The sequence below is a fragment of the Pelecanus crispus genome, chromosome 10 (genome assembly GCF_030463565.1).
Source record: "Pelecanus crispus isolate bPelCri1 chromosome 10, bPelCri1.pri, whole genome shotgun sequence".
Taxonomy (NCBI): Eukaryota; Metazoa; Chordata; class Aves; order Pelecaniformes; family Pelecanidae; genus Pelecanus; species Pelecanus crispus.
The window spans coordinates 34,793,374-34,809,799 of record NC_134652.1 but is presented as its reverse complement, the minus strand read 5'-3'; the positions used below and the strand labels follow the sequence as shown (position 1 = coordinate 34,809,799).

Genomic DNA, 16,426 nt, shown 5'->3' with positions numbered 1-16,426 from the left:
CGAACATCAGAGCCACACAAGAAATAAGATACATATCTTTCAAACTGCACTGGCAGAACCTTTCAAACTTTTTGCTTTTATTTATTCCAGTGCTTTGGAAAGGAGCCAGATTTACAGCACCTGAAAATCAGCTCTTCCCCTTCCTCTCTAAATGTGTTATGATATTTTTTATGGACTATGTTACAGGTACAGATAACTTACAATACTCCAAAAAATAGAAGTCATTACTTTTGGCATTTCTGGTTTTTATTTATTTATTTATTTTAAAACTGAACTCTGTTCAACCTGGCACCCTTAATCCTATACCAAGGAAAGAATTCCTCCATTTAATACTCTTTAAATCAAATCACATAAATTATACATCAGTATTTATTTTGAAACAACAGGGTAGTTTTCTTTCTTCTATCAGGGATTATATAAAATGCTTTTTTCTTTGTATCTGTTGTGAAGAATTAAAAAATTCCATATCAACATTTTTAGCAATTACACAAAAATAATTTTACTCATGCAAGTGAGATAGTTAAGAATAGACCCTCTTATGATGTCATATGAGAATCTGAAGGTGATTAACAATGACATATTTCCCTAGCTCCACTGCTTCCTGAAAGAAAATGTCAGGAGCTATGTTGATGTGTGTTTGCCCAAGGAGACAAGATAAAAAGATGATAACTGTCACCTTCCACCAAACCTGAAGGTGTCATTATAGCTGCTGCACAGTTTGTGCCAATGTGGTTAAGCATTTGTCCCCATTTCCATTATAAATCCCATGGGTTTATAGCTCATCTATAAAAATGTGGTCTGAATTAAAATATGTCATACTACCTTGAGTAGGAAAAAAAAGCTATAGGCCTATCATTTAAAATTAAATTAAAAAAAAGTGAAGAACAAGAAAAAATATTGAAGTAATACATTAATTTGAATTGTAATAAAACTCAGTCAACCTATTTCTGAGTTCATAAAGTTCAAAATACACCCACATAAGTGTGCTGATTCAGTTCTTATTTAGAAAAAAATGACTGAAATAAGGGATTGTATAACCTGGACACATATGACACATTTCAATGTATGTGTATATATCCGTGATGTTGCAACAGCACATGCCTGTAATAAATTGAGCACTTTGAACATGCAACCACATATTTGGTGGCCAAAATACCATTCTGCTGTAAAAGTCCTGTGGCTTGATTGTATTCCCACCCAGCTAATACTTTGGTGGTAGTAGGATGGAGCACCTAATCTCTTGGATGAAATTCTTGCGACTGTGAAGGAATTACTTCATGGACAAGATATCTTTCAATGGATAATTTACACAAGAGCTATAGCCATGCTATTTGGAAAGAACATTTGTTCCAAATAAATATACAAAAGGCACAGACAGGAAGGGAGAAGTAAAAGAAGTTGAGTGAGACATCTTAAATGCCAAGTTTCCTTTTAGTTTAGGGCTAATACTTGGCAGGACATTGGTTTGCCTTGACTACAGAAATTTGAGATTTAAAGAGGTGTTCTCATTTCATATGGGAAGAACCTGAAGTTTTTTTTATATTTTCCATGAAAAAGAAACAAAAGAAAAAAGGAGAGAGCAGGAGAAAGAGACAAACTTTATAGCCCAATTGTAAGAGAAATCACCTGTGATGGGTTTAAATCCCCAGTCTGAATCTGGGTACACTGAACTGGAAGGCTACCAGCTGTCCTAGTATTTTTGTCTGTCTTCAAGAGGAAATATTTTTCTGCATCCAAGAAAACACTCTAAAAAAACCTCTTTGATGTATTAAACTCTTCCTAGCAAAAGAACAGTCAGAAAATTCCCAACAATTCTATGTGCAGATCAGTCATGACCTTACTTGCTTTTTATGCCCATCTGCCACAAAATCTCTCCCTCTAACCACCATTCAGATCAGCAAACAGGCTGGAAGGTACAGATGTAGGACAGTGTATGAGCATATATTACAGCCATACCTTTTCTATCTCCTTGCCCCCAACATTCATGGGTGATACAACAGCTTGAGAACCATTCTGTCCATCACGTACTGGAAAAGTGGTATACGAGTATAGCCACTGTCCTAACTACGGCATTTCAGTGGAGAAATGTCTGTATATGTTACTGTATAGTTAAGACCTTAAATGTGGAGGTGTGATTGGCTGCTATTAGACCCTTAATTTGTTTCTCAGATAAATAACTGAATTACTGCTGTTGCCATCTCTTTCTGTGTCTCTGTTTGAAAGCTGAGACCTGTCATGAAACCTTTTCGTGTAGATACTGAACTTTTGCTAACTTTGAAATGCAACATTTTTGTGACTCATACATGACCATAGCCTTAATTCTGTAAAGTACATAACTTTAAACCACTTAAGAAGTCCACTACAGCTGTCAAGGCCAGACAATTACTTAAAGTTATAGACAAGACCTAGGATTGTGTTCAACTGGAATCTAAAAATAGAATGTTTTAACAGCAAACTAAGAATATTCCTTAAACATTACTCTCCCCTTTCCCTTTTATCACCCAAAACAAAACCCAGAAGGAAACTTTTCAGCACAGTCTTACATATTCATACACTTCCAGTCTAAATTTATTTCCTGGGCTTTGACATCTGAAGCCAGATCTTTACTGCCACTTGCACATTCTCTCTCCTTTTAAAGTTTTAAAGTTTGGTGTCTGCAGTATGTTGGCACAGTATGAACATATCCAATTAAATAATTTTAAGTTATTTTATCAGCTGATTTCCCACCACATTAAATTATTCAAATAAGAAATAATGGATGCTGTAGAAATAAATACCTGATATTCAAGTAATCAATGACTGCTTTGGCTTGCTCAATGCTGAAGAAGGTCAGGTCACCACTTCTTTCTGAATCAGTTTCTCCTATTCCAGCCATTGCTTTTCCAAGTTCTTTTAAATTATCTCCTAAGGTCATATGTTTGTCTGCAAAGTAATCCCAAAGAACAAAAACTAAGTATAAACACGACAGGGTGGGGTGGGGTTTTTTTGGCCCATTTTAATTGTAAGACTTCTTGAATTTTAAGAAGTTACATTATAGCCATGTAGAAACTTAAAAAGCAACAGCAGTCAAACATTTTTATGTGTTGCCATTATTCTTATCAATAAAATGTGCATTAAAATTCCATCACAAATTCATTGATTCACCTTCATAATGTAAGGATCACAATAACAGCTGTTTAAAATACTACAGCTTGGCCTCTTAGGCAGACATAACCACAGGCACAACAGTAGGTAAATTTGAGATGCATAGTATGTTTATCTTTAAAATAAATTTACTACTGTTTATGTATTGCAAAAGATTGTTCTTCTGACCATGCCCCTTGCAATATAAACCAGTAATACAGGAACAGATGTTAAAAAGGGTAACCAATTTTTTTTAAGTGCTTACAGTCATAATTGATTAAACATGAATATGCATAATACTCTGCATGTATCATCAAACTTGGAGACATTTTTGCATCCCCCCCAAAATAGATAATTACTTCACATTTTTACCCTGGAAATCAAAACCAAATGCCAAACCAGCTTTGAATTAAAATTTAAATTCTTTTTGTTAACTGTCTTGACAAAGAGGAAAATCTGAAATAGATCAGTGTTCGCTGAACCTTTAAAAAGAAAGGATTCATCTTTCCGATTTGTGTACAGTGTGTGCTATCACTAGAGCAATGGTGGAGTTTAAAGGAAGTTTCAAACACAATTTACTTGTTCTATTTAAGTCTAAAAAATCTAGTAGAAAATGGGGAAATATCCACCAGTGGTGAAATAGATTTATTTTCCTTATTGTTTTAATTCTCTACTGGTCTGCTCCTTGGTTCTTTGTACAGAAAACAAATTAAAAAAAACTTACAAGATTCTGGTCTTTATAGTTTTGCCCTTTAGTGGTACAGCAATCAAACCCCTGAAAATTTCACCTCAGTTTTCAGTAACAGAGGCAGAACTATATAAATAACCATAATGGAAGAAACAAGAAAGAAATACAGAGAATGTGGGGGAAATAGAATGGAATAGCATAGAATAGAATAGAAGCCATGGGAAATGAGAAAGAGCAATAGAACCAGAAATATCAAAGTTAGTAGGGAAGCGAAGACACGTAACAAGATCATGAGAAGTCACAACACCCAGGCCCAGGTCTGTCGCCAGCTAGTCCAAATTTTCTGTTTTCTCTGCACAACTGATTTTCAGCCCTAACTACCTCTCTCAGGAAGGCTCTCACAGTACTTCTGTGAGGTAAGGAGCACTTTACCCTCAATGTATAGAAGATGAACCAAATCACATAAGTAATTAATCCTGGCTCCCAATCAGCCAAAGCTTCCAGTTTCCAAACCTCAGTTTTCTTCTCTCCTTTACTAGCCTTAAATGAGTTTCCACTACCCTCCTTTTCTAAATCCATTCTTCCTGCTTCATTCTATTCTTGCTATTATGGTCAAATCAGCTTAATTCTCCAGGCTGCTTGGGTCCAGTGTAGGGAAGGGAAAGGAAATGGTCATTAACATAGAAGACATTAGCATTTTGTTCTTAGTTGAAATGTTTGGTCTTGGATCTTGCACCAGCTGAGAACAGTAATTACAAGGAAATTAATCTCAGCCCTGGGCTACAGCATACTTTACAAGATGGATTATTCAGGGAACTTAGCTGTGAAAAAAATATAAGTAGCCTCCTGTAAGCATTTACAAACTGCATTTTCTTTCCCTAAAAGCCACGTATCTTAGCCAAATCTGAATGGATTTTCACAGGACAGCAAAAAGCAAATTCACAACACTTGCTTGCCAAACCTTATGTCTCTACGTCGAAGCATAGGGGTATTAGAGCTGTTAAAAAAAAATAAAAAACCAAACAAAAAACAGGGCAGAAAATAATACATTTTTTTCCACAGCCTCTGCCTGCAAGCCCATTGAACTGTTTTTAGTTGTAATTTTATATATAAAAATTAATCAGAGGCAGACACTGCCATGGAAAATCTCAGCTTAAAGAGTTAAAGTTTGGCAAAGCTTTATGCAACTAAGATCACATTCCTGAAAAACGTCAGTCAGCTTTAATAATCAGTTGTGCTACCAGCCTGTCTAGTACACATGCATTACATACAGTCTCATAAAAATAATTTCTGACATGTTTCCATTCTTCTCCATTGTTATATTAATATAGTTAGCATATGTTAAGATACTTTCTCATTGGAGACAGGAAGGACAACTGGAACTCCAATGATCATAAAGCACGTACATATTCTGTCAAAATTCCAAGTCAGAAAGGCCCTTGAATTAAATTACAATGAAAGAGTATAATAACTATTATGAGCTTGATTTTAAATATTCATCTTCTCTTTGAATGGAACCACTGAGTCCTTTCGCTCTTCCTCTGGGATGGCCTTTTCTCGACATAATCCCCTTCAAAGTGAATGTTAAGTAAGCATTGTGATCTCTGAAAAATGGGTTTTAGAGGATGGTGCAAACATTTTTTCTGCCTATTTTGTTCCCACTAGACCCAAGCTACATGCCTTGTTGCAGATTTCCTCATAGCCACAGGAGCTACTGTCCTTTCATTGTCATTTTTCATCTTCAGCAGTGATGCCAGTTTACCTCCCTCACCAGTCTTTAGTTAACCAATATATTTTGTGCCAGAAGTGCAGCATTTGCCATATAGAAAGCTGCCTGAGAGTTGACCTCCAAGGATAAAATAAATGTAATTCACCTGGTGTAATGCTACAGGATGTACTGAATATCTCAAACAGCAGAGAAATGTGCCCAAGGCTACAGTGAGTCAGTCACTGAGACAGCTGAAATAGGAATTTAGGAGCTCCTTGTTCTCACTCTACTGTAATTATTATTTATTTTACCATAGCAAAGATGAGGTCTTTTCAGGACCTGGCCCTTTTGTACCATGTACTATACAAAAAAAGAATAAGGGATATTTTGCTAAAAAGACTAGAGTCCTCTCTAACGAAAGTTTAACGTCTGCCAGTAAGAATTATTTTCAGGTACAAGGTATAACATGCCAATATTCAAGAGGAAAATAAATAATTTTACAATTACTTGTAATTAAATATTACTTTATTAAAATGACTGGAAAACATTCTTGCCTTCCACTTCAGATATTTATTTTACAATTTTAAATTATACTTACCACTGAGGTTCTCCAACAGGAAATTTAATAGATCCATGAACCCTGAGAGCTGTATAAGACTGAAGTTCATTTCTTTAGCCCACCAAAATCCCGCGGTATAATAATCTAGCAAAATAGCTTCTTTCAAAGATCTCTTTAATTGTTTAAAATTCAGAAATTCTTCCAGCTTTCTAGAAGAAATTGCAGAGTAAAATAATGAAATTAAAACACAAATTACAGATTCCAAAGTTTAACTTAGTCTGCTTGTAATTATACCTATAATATTTACTATTATTATATTATACATATATGCATATATCTTCCTGGAACTTAGCTACATCCATTTCTAGATATGAATGTTTATGATCAGAGGACATTTCAACTGAAAAAAGTAAACAAACACCTACAACTTTCAACAGACACTATTTAAATGTTAAGATAGGATTAATGAAATAACAAAAATAAGAGCATTACAAAAACCAAAGAGAAATACACTGAAAACCCCAGAGAAAAATCAGTGTTTGTTCAGGAAGGGGTTTGTAGGATGAAAAGGAACAACTAGTCTCCACTTTCTACTACCACTCTTTTGCTCTGACTGAGATAGTTTTACAGTACTAAAAAGATCTTGTTTCCCTTTCAAGATTATTTTTCATGTAGCCTCTGAAGAAAAATTACATTTGAAAATTAATGTAAATAATATAATATAAAATTACTGAAAGTACCTAAAATATTTAGAAATTCCACTTTCATAATTGTCAAGACATTTAAGAAGAGCCTCATCCTGTTTTACTGGCACGCTGTGGAAATTTTTCCACTTACTTTAACTTGAAAAAGTAATGAAAAAATACACTCCCTTGTAGGAGACCATGCTGTTGCTGACACATTTATGTCTATTCTATCCAAACATAGAATTAGTTGTGTCTTTTATAATAGCTGTGCACATTTTTCCACATGAAGAGAGGGGATCAGGGCTGGGACTTCAGTTTGCAGTTCTTCCAGTATAACTTCAGCCATGTCTCAGGTAGTTAAATTTTACATTAAAGCAATCCTTGGCTCCTTAACTATACCTGACAATACAGGTGCCAGTTGTGATCACAGTTTCTAGTCCCCTGTAAAAGAGCAAAGTCTTCCCCCCCACCTGCTTCTCATTCTTCCGAAAAAGGGCATTAATCTCAGACCTACTGATAGGCAACCATTAGTTTTTCAGGGTTTTCACCAAGCCAGTAGAGATACACTGTCAAATAAGATGAGTTCCTTTTTTTAATTAAAGCCTCAATAGCTAACAAAGTAAAGCATATAATCCAATCAGTTTTGTTTAAAACATGTATTCCTTTGTTCTGCATGACAAATTTGTACGGCTGTACACATGCAAGTCGGTTAAAAACACTTAACTGTGTACTGAAATAGAAGTGGAATGTGGCCAGCTGAACTTTCCAAGGTTTGAAACAGTCCATATCCTCTCTTTCTGAAGCTTCTGCCAGCTCTGTGTTTTCACAATCAGAGCTTCTCAGGGATTTAGATTTTCTCTGATGCTGCTAACAATGCCAGTACTCATCTTTTCAATATTCTGTAAGGCATATCACTGACAACAGTATCTATAAATGACTGGGAAATGATGGGGCATTTAGATTTCCTAGTTACCCTGATTGCTATTTCTTCCTTCATGGAAGGTGCTCAAGTCATACGGAGATGGACAGCAGCATAAAACTCTGTGATAGATGGGAATGCAGGACATGAAAATCCTCATACGGAATCAGACCTGTTCTGATTTTCTAACCTTAGCTGTGGCCTTCAAACTGCTCTTGTATACAGACATGGTGCACTGTGGTAAACTAACAAAATTTCAGTGCTGCTGCTAAATTGCTTAGAGTGCATAAAATAGCCTTTAACTATGCTCTTTTCAGTCAGATGCAGTATATACTTTACATTCCACTTGTACAGGATATGTATACAAATATGCGTGTGATCAGCTGAGACTAAGAAGAAACATACAATCTTTCAATGCTTTTCTTTTTAATCTTAATGAGAAAGTTTCACAATAAATTGTGTCATTAAGCACGTTTTAGTCTCCAGTGAGTTGTACGCTTCAGCCTCCTCTGAAATAAGAGGCCTATTGTGCCAGAGAAAACAGTAAAGGAAATAAATTTTTTTATTATTATTTGATGGGAACAAATTTACTTTCCAATTTTCTTAAAAAAAAAAAAAAATCCCAGAAAGAATTTTTTTTTTCCCTCAGAACAGTGACAAATAGGAGGAACAGAATGTATTTCAGGAATAATATTGCAATCTCTGTTAAATGGTTTATCTATTCAGAGGGACAAGGTTGGATTTTTCATTCTCTCACACACACGCACAAACTAGTCCAGTGGACCAGCCGGACCAGCCCTTTGGCTTTCAGTTCACTAAGAATTTGCTAGGGGACACAAGCGCTCCTAAATAATTCGAGCACTTCTGAAAAATCCCATCCTTAAAATATAAGTCTAGAGTCTCAGGTTGAACTCCTGGCCTCCTAAATTTAGCTGTTATTAAGCACTAATAACAAGGGAGAGTGTTGCTACAGGAAAGACAAGATGGGCTTACATCAGAAGTCTGGCTGCCTCCTATTTCCCCAGTGCACCATAACGGCTACCTACTAATACCTTCTTAAGCTTTCCATCCCTTTCTGAACTTTTAAAACCTTTCTGATTTTTCAATAACTCATGTTACAGTACAGAATCTTAAATGTTTTAGCAAAAGAGTTACCAAGTGAGACTTATAAAAAAGCTCAGTATTGGCCTGTTCTTATTTACATCTCAGTATTTCATTTACAGCACATTTAATACTATTGTAAACTCAGAAACCATACCTGTGTGGAATATCAGTGGGGGAAAAAAAAAAAAAGAGTTGAAGAAAAATCAAGAGATATAGGAAATACAGTAAAACAAAGTGGATCTGAGATCAACAGTATTTCTTCCTATCTTTCATGAATCCTATTAAATATGAATGATTTAACTGAACAACTGAAGACTAATGATGTAACCATCACAAAAGAAATCTAACAAATGGTCTATAATTTTTATTTCACTTCATTATATTTGTTCTAGCATTATCATCATTGCCACTTACTTTTCAACTCCTTCTACATTTTGTTCTGACAAAGCAGTAATTTGGGAAGGAGAAAGAAATGTCCGATTAATAATCTTCTTTCCACCTACGGCATCCTGATCTTGGTCTTCTTCCTACACACACATATGTATATAGGAATATAATTTTAAAAGGTTTATTTTATTATGTCAGTAACTCATCTAAATAACATTTTTATTTTTAGGAAGTATGCAAGGGATTAATTCAACAAATGCCAAAAATCTAACACAGCTATAATTACATGGCAGCAACACAATACCCTAACACATTTTCACTAGAGAAAAGCTAGGCAGATACATGGAAAATAATATTTTTATCTTAAATTCATGTGGGAACATAGTGACATATTATGTGCAGCACAAGATTAAATTAACTTGCAAGTAAAAACAATAGAAATATAAAGGTAAAAAAAAAAATCCATGAATCTAGATTTGACTAACGTGATACTAGATTGCACAGTAATTAAATTTTAAAATCAGTTTCTGTTTAAGATATTATGAGTACACATACGCACTACCATGCTATTTGCTCTCCACCCTGCACTTGATTGCATTTTCAAATTTATTGTCTATGCTGACTCCTTCCCTAACCACAAAAAAAGTCCAAGATGTTTGCTGCAACGCAATGATACACATACAACGATCTGACACTACTGTTTCAGGGAGGGTCTGTATATTTGTAATACAGAAGGCAGTTTCTTACAGAAAATACAAGGATGTACATGTTATAGGGGATAACAAACCGAGCGTGAACCAACAATGCAATGGTCTTACAAAAAAATAGGAACATTTGATGATATTTTATATAGTGTGTGTCACTGACCAAACCATTCTACCAAAGACTTCAGGAAGAAATCTATGAAACAAATAAAACACTGGATTAAAAAAACCTGTTTTACAGTGGAATATGTAGGCGACAAAGTGAGGTTTCAAAGCACATTATAAAATGTGAGCTAAGCCAGACTCTTTACAGAGCTGCATGGCAGGGGAACAAGGGATAATGATCATAGATTAGAATAGAGTATTTCAGTTGGAAGAGACCTACAATACATTAGCATGGGACAGCGTAAGGAAAAATATTTCACTATGAAGATAATGAAGCATTAGAAGAGGTTACCCAGAGAGGTGCAAGAATCGCCATTCTTGCAGGTTTTCAAGACTGAACTGGACGAAGCCCTGGTCCGCCTGCAGTGCTGGCCCAGCTCTGAGCAGGCAGCTGAACCAGCTCGCATCCCAAAGATCCCTTCCAGCCTCATGACGGTGAGTCTAATTGGCCTGACCTGCTTCTGCACCAGGACACAAAAACGTCTGAGTAAAACCTGATCATAATTTACTCATAGCAGGTACATTTCTACATCTGTGGGACTTGGGCTTTACAGAAGCACAGCAAGGCAAAGCTTGCAGAATAATGTTTCTAGCTCCCCTAGAGAGAGAGAAGTGGAAGATTTCCTAACATGAGCTGATTTTTGAGCCTGAACAGCATTGTTGTGGGCTAATAATCAGCTAACTCTAGCATTGGTCAAGGAGAGCCCCCAAATAAAGCTACACTACTCCCCCTGCTGCTGCCAAACTGCAAGATATACTTAAAACTCGGACCAGCCAAATTACAACATTCAAGACTGATGAAACAAGAGTGAGAGCAACAAAGAACATTTAGTGGACAGACTAGTTTTTTCCTCTAATTAAGTACTAGAGTACTTTCACATGTACTTTAACATGAAAAATTACTGTTCCCAACCGTAAAGGAGTTAGTCTCAGATGCAATGTCTCATCAGTACAACAGGAATGAAGTAAATGAAGGCTTCCTTCACATAGTTAGGAGCATGACATTAATTTGCTGTTGTTTTTATTAGAAATAATTCATGCAGCATAAAAAGAAATACTCCTACTAGTCAGCAGTGTTGATATAATTGAAGCTGCATGCCCTAGCTAGGGGGAAGAAAAAAAAAAAAACAAACCAAAAAGACCAGCTCAACATGCTAATATTATACAATTATTGAAAGATATTTTTGAATAACTGGGAAAAATATGCATGCTTTCCTGAAGCGACCAGTGGTGTTAGAAACTTGAACAAGAGATTCTTTAGAAGTAGTGAGATCTGAATTAAAAGAATAACTGATATGGATGTTTTTGGAAACTGAATTAATATCAGTTCATCTCTTTCGCTCAGGTTGTCTAATACATAGGATACTTTGCCATGTATTTTTGCGCCATTATATAAACGGCATACTACTGGTCAGTCAGTCAACACCTTACTGTCCGTACTTCTTTATATGGCAAAATGTTAACCTTTTACAGGTATCACCCCAGATGGATTTTATCAGTATAGCATGAGGAATTTAGCCACTGTATCAGAAAGAAAAGCATAGGAAAGATCAAAGCGTAGTGGTTTTGTTCTCATGGAGCTATCTTCCAGCTTCTCCTCTGTGGTTACAGGCCAGGTGTGAGTAAGAACAAAGACCCTCCCATAAGACTCTCAACTACCTCCACAGCAGTCCTCCACCATTCAACATCACAGCAGTAGCCCTGTAAACAGAGATGCATCAAAAGTCTTTTTTTGCTCGCGCTACTTGCATCTTGTGCTGTAAGGAACAGGTTAGTAGGCAAAAAGTTGAACATTCTGGAAAGCAGCTTTTTACCTGAACTCCCAAGAATCTTATCCAAACTAATTCCTCATTGCTTCTTATCAGGCAACATCCATCATGTCAGAAAAAGCTTGCCCAAAAAGGAATTTCCTCCTACCTCCAGTATGTACTTGGCTTACTACAGTATGAAACTTTCTAACCCACATTGTACTGTCAGGCTCAGCACACTTAAGATGCTGATGCTAAGGCTCATCTCATTCTCTGAATTACAAACAGCAAGAAGGACCTCTGGGAAAATTTGCTGAAGTCTTAGTATGTAGTGTTGTATTACAGCAATATATAAGCTATATAAGATTACAAAAATTTATTTTAAAATAACTCCAGGTGCCTTTCACTCAGTCACCTATAATCTCTTTCAACGCATTTAAAGGTCCTCTAGCATTAGAAACATATTATTTAACCAACTAAAGTTTGCAGTTCAAACTTAAGATATATTCAATATGTTGTAACTCAGTATTGCAGATAAGGGTCTGTAATCCGCACATCAAAATCCGACAGTTTACATGGCAAGGTGAATGATTCCCATTTCGCCGTTTCATCACCTAGCGTTTGTAACAATATTCCCAGCAGCAACACCCCTCACCCGTGTATTACTGTCTTTGTTACTGCTCATGATAAGGATGGATTTGTGGCACCGCTGCCCACTACAAGAAGCACAGGTATCAGATAATAAGAAACACTGTTCCAAAAGACCGATGAGGAACTACGGGAGAGAAAGTACACAATTTAGAAAATGTATTTTTAAAATTATCAAAGTTTCTGTAATTTAAAAAAGTAGTGAAAGTCAAAAAAGCAAAAGCATTTGTCAAAGCAAAAGCAAGAAGTCAAAAGCATTTGAATAATCCCCTATTTGTGGGAAGTTTCTGTTTGGGCAGAACCTCTCCACACACGTGACTAAAACCTTTTAATTATTTTGATTAAATACTGTTTTGTCTTTTGATTGCTGTCTTTAACCACCACTGAAAATTCAAAGAGAAGTTACTTTACATATGTGTTGACTGATGTCAAAGAACTTACTGTTTATTTTACTGTTAACTGTAGTGACTGACTGAGGTAATCCAAGGTAAGTTAATTCTGCTAACACTATCCTTGTGTGTTGGGAAAAAAAACCCCAAACCAATCCTCCCAGTACTCCCAGCAGTAGACTTAACCTATTGAAATACAGACTACTATTAGAGAATTATTTGTTGCTGTTTTATTTTCCTTCAAAGAATTTTTAGCTGGTCTGAATGTATAATATGTTTCTGGCTGTTCAGTACATTACTCCAAATGCCTTGGCCACCCCTTGTCAACAGCATCAAATCACAATACCAAATCAGATATTCTAAAACAAATGAATAAGATCTTCCTTCAATCTCTCAGCCAACATTCACAAACCACCATGAAGCAGAAAATATTAGCAGAAGAGTGATACAGTTAAATAGCGAATTGCCAAAATCCTCTCTGTTTGGCAGGGGTGGGGAAGAACACTCTCTCAAAAACCCAAACCCCAAGGGAGTCATCCCTGGCTAGAAAAAATGCCCCACTATCTGCAGTTTTGGTCAGGGCCTTTCCAGAGTGGCAAACCCTTGAAACACAACAATGGAAGTTAGCACCAGTGTTCCTGAAGGAAAATAAGCTTGTCTTTTGGGATAAGCCCTCTGCAGTGGCTGAAGACTTATTTGCATTTGCTTGACAATACAACACCATGCTTTCCGAAGTCACGACTTTCAAAAATATACTCACAAAGGAATAGCTTCCCAGATCTTTTAAATTATAGCAAATACCCGAATTGTAAAGAACCCAAGATCCTCCTGTCCTCACTCCATCAGGGAAATTAGACTGGACTAGACTCTGCTGCCACAGCTAGATAGTTTCCAGTACCTGAGCTAGTTCATTTAAAGCTAGCTCAGCTACCTCTGCCCGAGCAATACTGCTGACAGCAGTACAGATGTACCCTGAAAGAGTGTTGCATATCAGTTACAACTTTAATCAAAATGGGAATGAAAAAAAAAAAACAACCCACACCAGCAACACAAGCTGTTACTTGTATTATTATACGCATTTTGTTATCAAGCTGTCAAATACTTCAGCAGAAGCAGAAAATCTTGAAGCTGTCTACATAAATAGTTAAGTCAGAAACAGAAATATATTCGCTGTTCCTGTTTGTTTTAAAAAAGTCCCACTTGTCCGCTCCCACAGTGGGAAGTTAAAATCAATAGTTGCTATTTTTAGTCATAATATTTCTTTTGTTGTCAAACAAATAAGGAAATAAAAATAGTAACACTAATTTCAGCTACATTCAAAAGAGAAATATGCAGATATGTCAGATGCAAAAGATAAAACCTATATGGAAGGAAAGCTTTCAGAGGACCATTATAAACAACATATACTGATAGTGTCTTTTTAATAACAAAATATGTTTCAAAAATTTCATACCGTCCAAACGTCAAGATTTATGTATGACCAAATGTATTATGACATTAAACTTTACTGATGTTTTCACAGCTGCAGACTACTTATTGGAAAAAACGTTGTTAAAAATAAAATAGTGGCAAGACTTGCTAAGATCAGGATTCAGATTTTCTAACATGCTGTCTGCTGGAAGTAATTACAAGTCTGAACAATTATAAAAATATTCAATTTAAATCAAAAGGAATTGTCTCAAGATCTAAGAAACAATATAACAAAAATAGTGGCAGAATAGTGTTCCCTACAGCTTACGTATAGACCACGCAAAGCTAGCTTCAGCCAAAACTGGTAACTATATAATCTAATTTATAAAAGCACACAATTCCACAGTTTACAATAAAAATAGATCCTAAAATATAGTAGGAAATATCACAAAGGTAAGCTATTGTGTGTAGAACGAAGTTCAATACATGAGGAACAGAAAATAAGTGAAAAAACCCCAAATGTTCATTGCATTCCTCTTAAGATTCCTTTTATAAAGCCACAAAGTAAAGATGATGAAATTTTCAGTGGTACATTTCAAATAGATGTACAATATATTTTTGACAGCCTGTCGTTTCCTATGCAGTACACCTTATATCCTGTTACTATGATCTGACTCCGTTACCCCAGTGTTACGCTGTTCCAACTACCAAAATATTTACAGAGAACACTAAGAGAGAATACTGTGAAAGATGTATTTTTCATAAAAGCATTGAGAATATGTAATAATACATTTCACATGGAAGAGGATTTCTTTATTTAAGGAAACCTAAACGTTAAGCTTTCGTACCAACAATCGCTGGGCTATCTTTGTGCCAACAGATGCACCATTGCACTGGCTAAAAGCTGTTAATTGCTTCCACGACAGTCACGGTAACGTCTCGGACATCTAAGACAACAAAGCAGTTCAACCAGAAGAAAATTGTGTTGTAGTAGCTACAGCTATACAGACAAGCTCGAGGGAGAAATTCTGAGCTGACGCAACACCTCATACGTTCTTGGGAGGAATAACTTGTATTCTTGTATTTCTCTTGACATGCAGCACGAGATGGGTTGCCTAACTGTCAGCCATCACACCTCTTGTCAACCAAGTCAAAAACTGCAATATAAAAAAAAAAAAAAAACAACCCAACAACCAAGTAAAAAATGGACGAGGCCAAAGACAGGAAAAAAAGCAAATATTAAGGAGAACGATGTAGATTAGCGAAATCCTCTAGAGCACCCTGGCTACCTAAAGCAATAAAAGGTGAGAAATACAATCGTGCTGCTGCTGGAAGCGAGGCGTGAGCTTGCTTCCAGCCCCTCGGCGCTCTCTGGAAGGTAACCAAGCGCCCTTCCCTCCGCAAGCAGAAGCGCGGCGATCCCTGCCACCGCCGCAAGCCAGACCCGCCGCACGCTTGCAGCCCGGGCTCTGCAGCCGGCAGAGAGCCGGCGGGCGCGGTGGGAGGCGGCGGGAGCGCCCGCCAGCCCCGTTCAGGAGCGGGCCCGACCCGGCGGGCCGCTGCCGGCCGAGGCCTCGGGGGCGGCGGGCGGGGGAACTGCCCCGCCGCGGCGGGCGGGCGCGTCTCCCTTAAACCCTCGCGGGGACGAAGGTGGCGCGGGTACGCACAGCCACGCCGCGTTTTTAACACCCCACCCTTTTTGCCTTCTCTAAAGCTTAGCGAAAACACTTAAAATAAGTTATTTCTTTTTGAAAAAAGAGAAGGGGGCGAACGCGGAGGGGCGCCGGGGCGCCGCCGCCCCAGCCCTGCCCCCGCAGCACGCCGCCTGGGCAGCGCCAGCTCCGCGGCCCCTCACACCGCGCCCCGGCCCCGCGGGAGGAGCCAGCGCCGGTGGAACGCACGGGGGAGGAGCGGGAGGCCGGGGTCCCGCCGCGGCGGGGAGTACCTGCCCCGGGGCCGCCATGCTGCCCGCGGCTCGGCGTCGCCGTCGCCCAGGGAACGGGGGGCGGGCCCGGGCGGCTGGCGGGGCGCGGAGCGGAGCGGAGCTCCTCCCCCCCGGGCCCGGTGGCCTGCCCGCAGCCTGGCCGGGCGCCATCTTGGCTGCCCGCTGGCCTGCCCGCAGCCTGGCCGGGCGCCATCTTAGAATTATAGAATCATAGAATCGTTTAGGTTGGAAAAGACCTTTAAG

At 37.9% G+C, this 16,426-nt stretch overlaps 1 protein-coding gene across 1 annotated transcript in view; it reads right to left on the bottom strand.

Moving 5' to 3' along the window:
- CABCOCO1 (ciliary associated calcium binding coiled-coil 1) overlaps positions 1–16,201 on the bottom strand; it is a 49,734-nt gene extending 33,533 nt beyond the window's left edge. Inside the window, exons 1-4 of the mRNA XM_075717932.1 lie at positions 16,184–16,201; positions 9,202–9,314; positions 6,118–6,287; positions 2,778–2,922 (exon numbers count right to left, since the gene is read on the bottom strand). Of these exons, the coding sequence (XP_075574047.1) occupies positions 2,778–2,922; positions 6,118–6,287; positions 9,202–9,314; positions 16,184–16,201 (446 nt within the window). The remainder of the gene's footprint in view (positions 1–2,777; positions 2,923–6,117; positions 6,288–9,201; positions 9,315–16,183) is intronic.
- Positions 16,202–16,426: the final 225 nt, after the last annotated feature.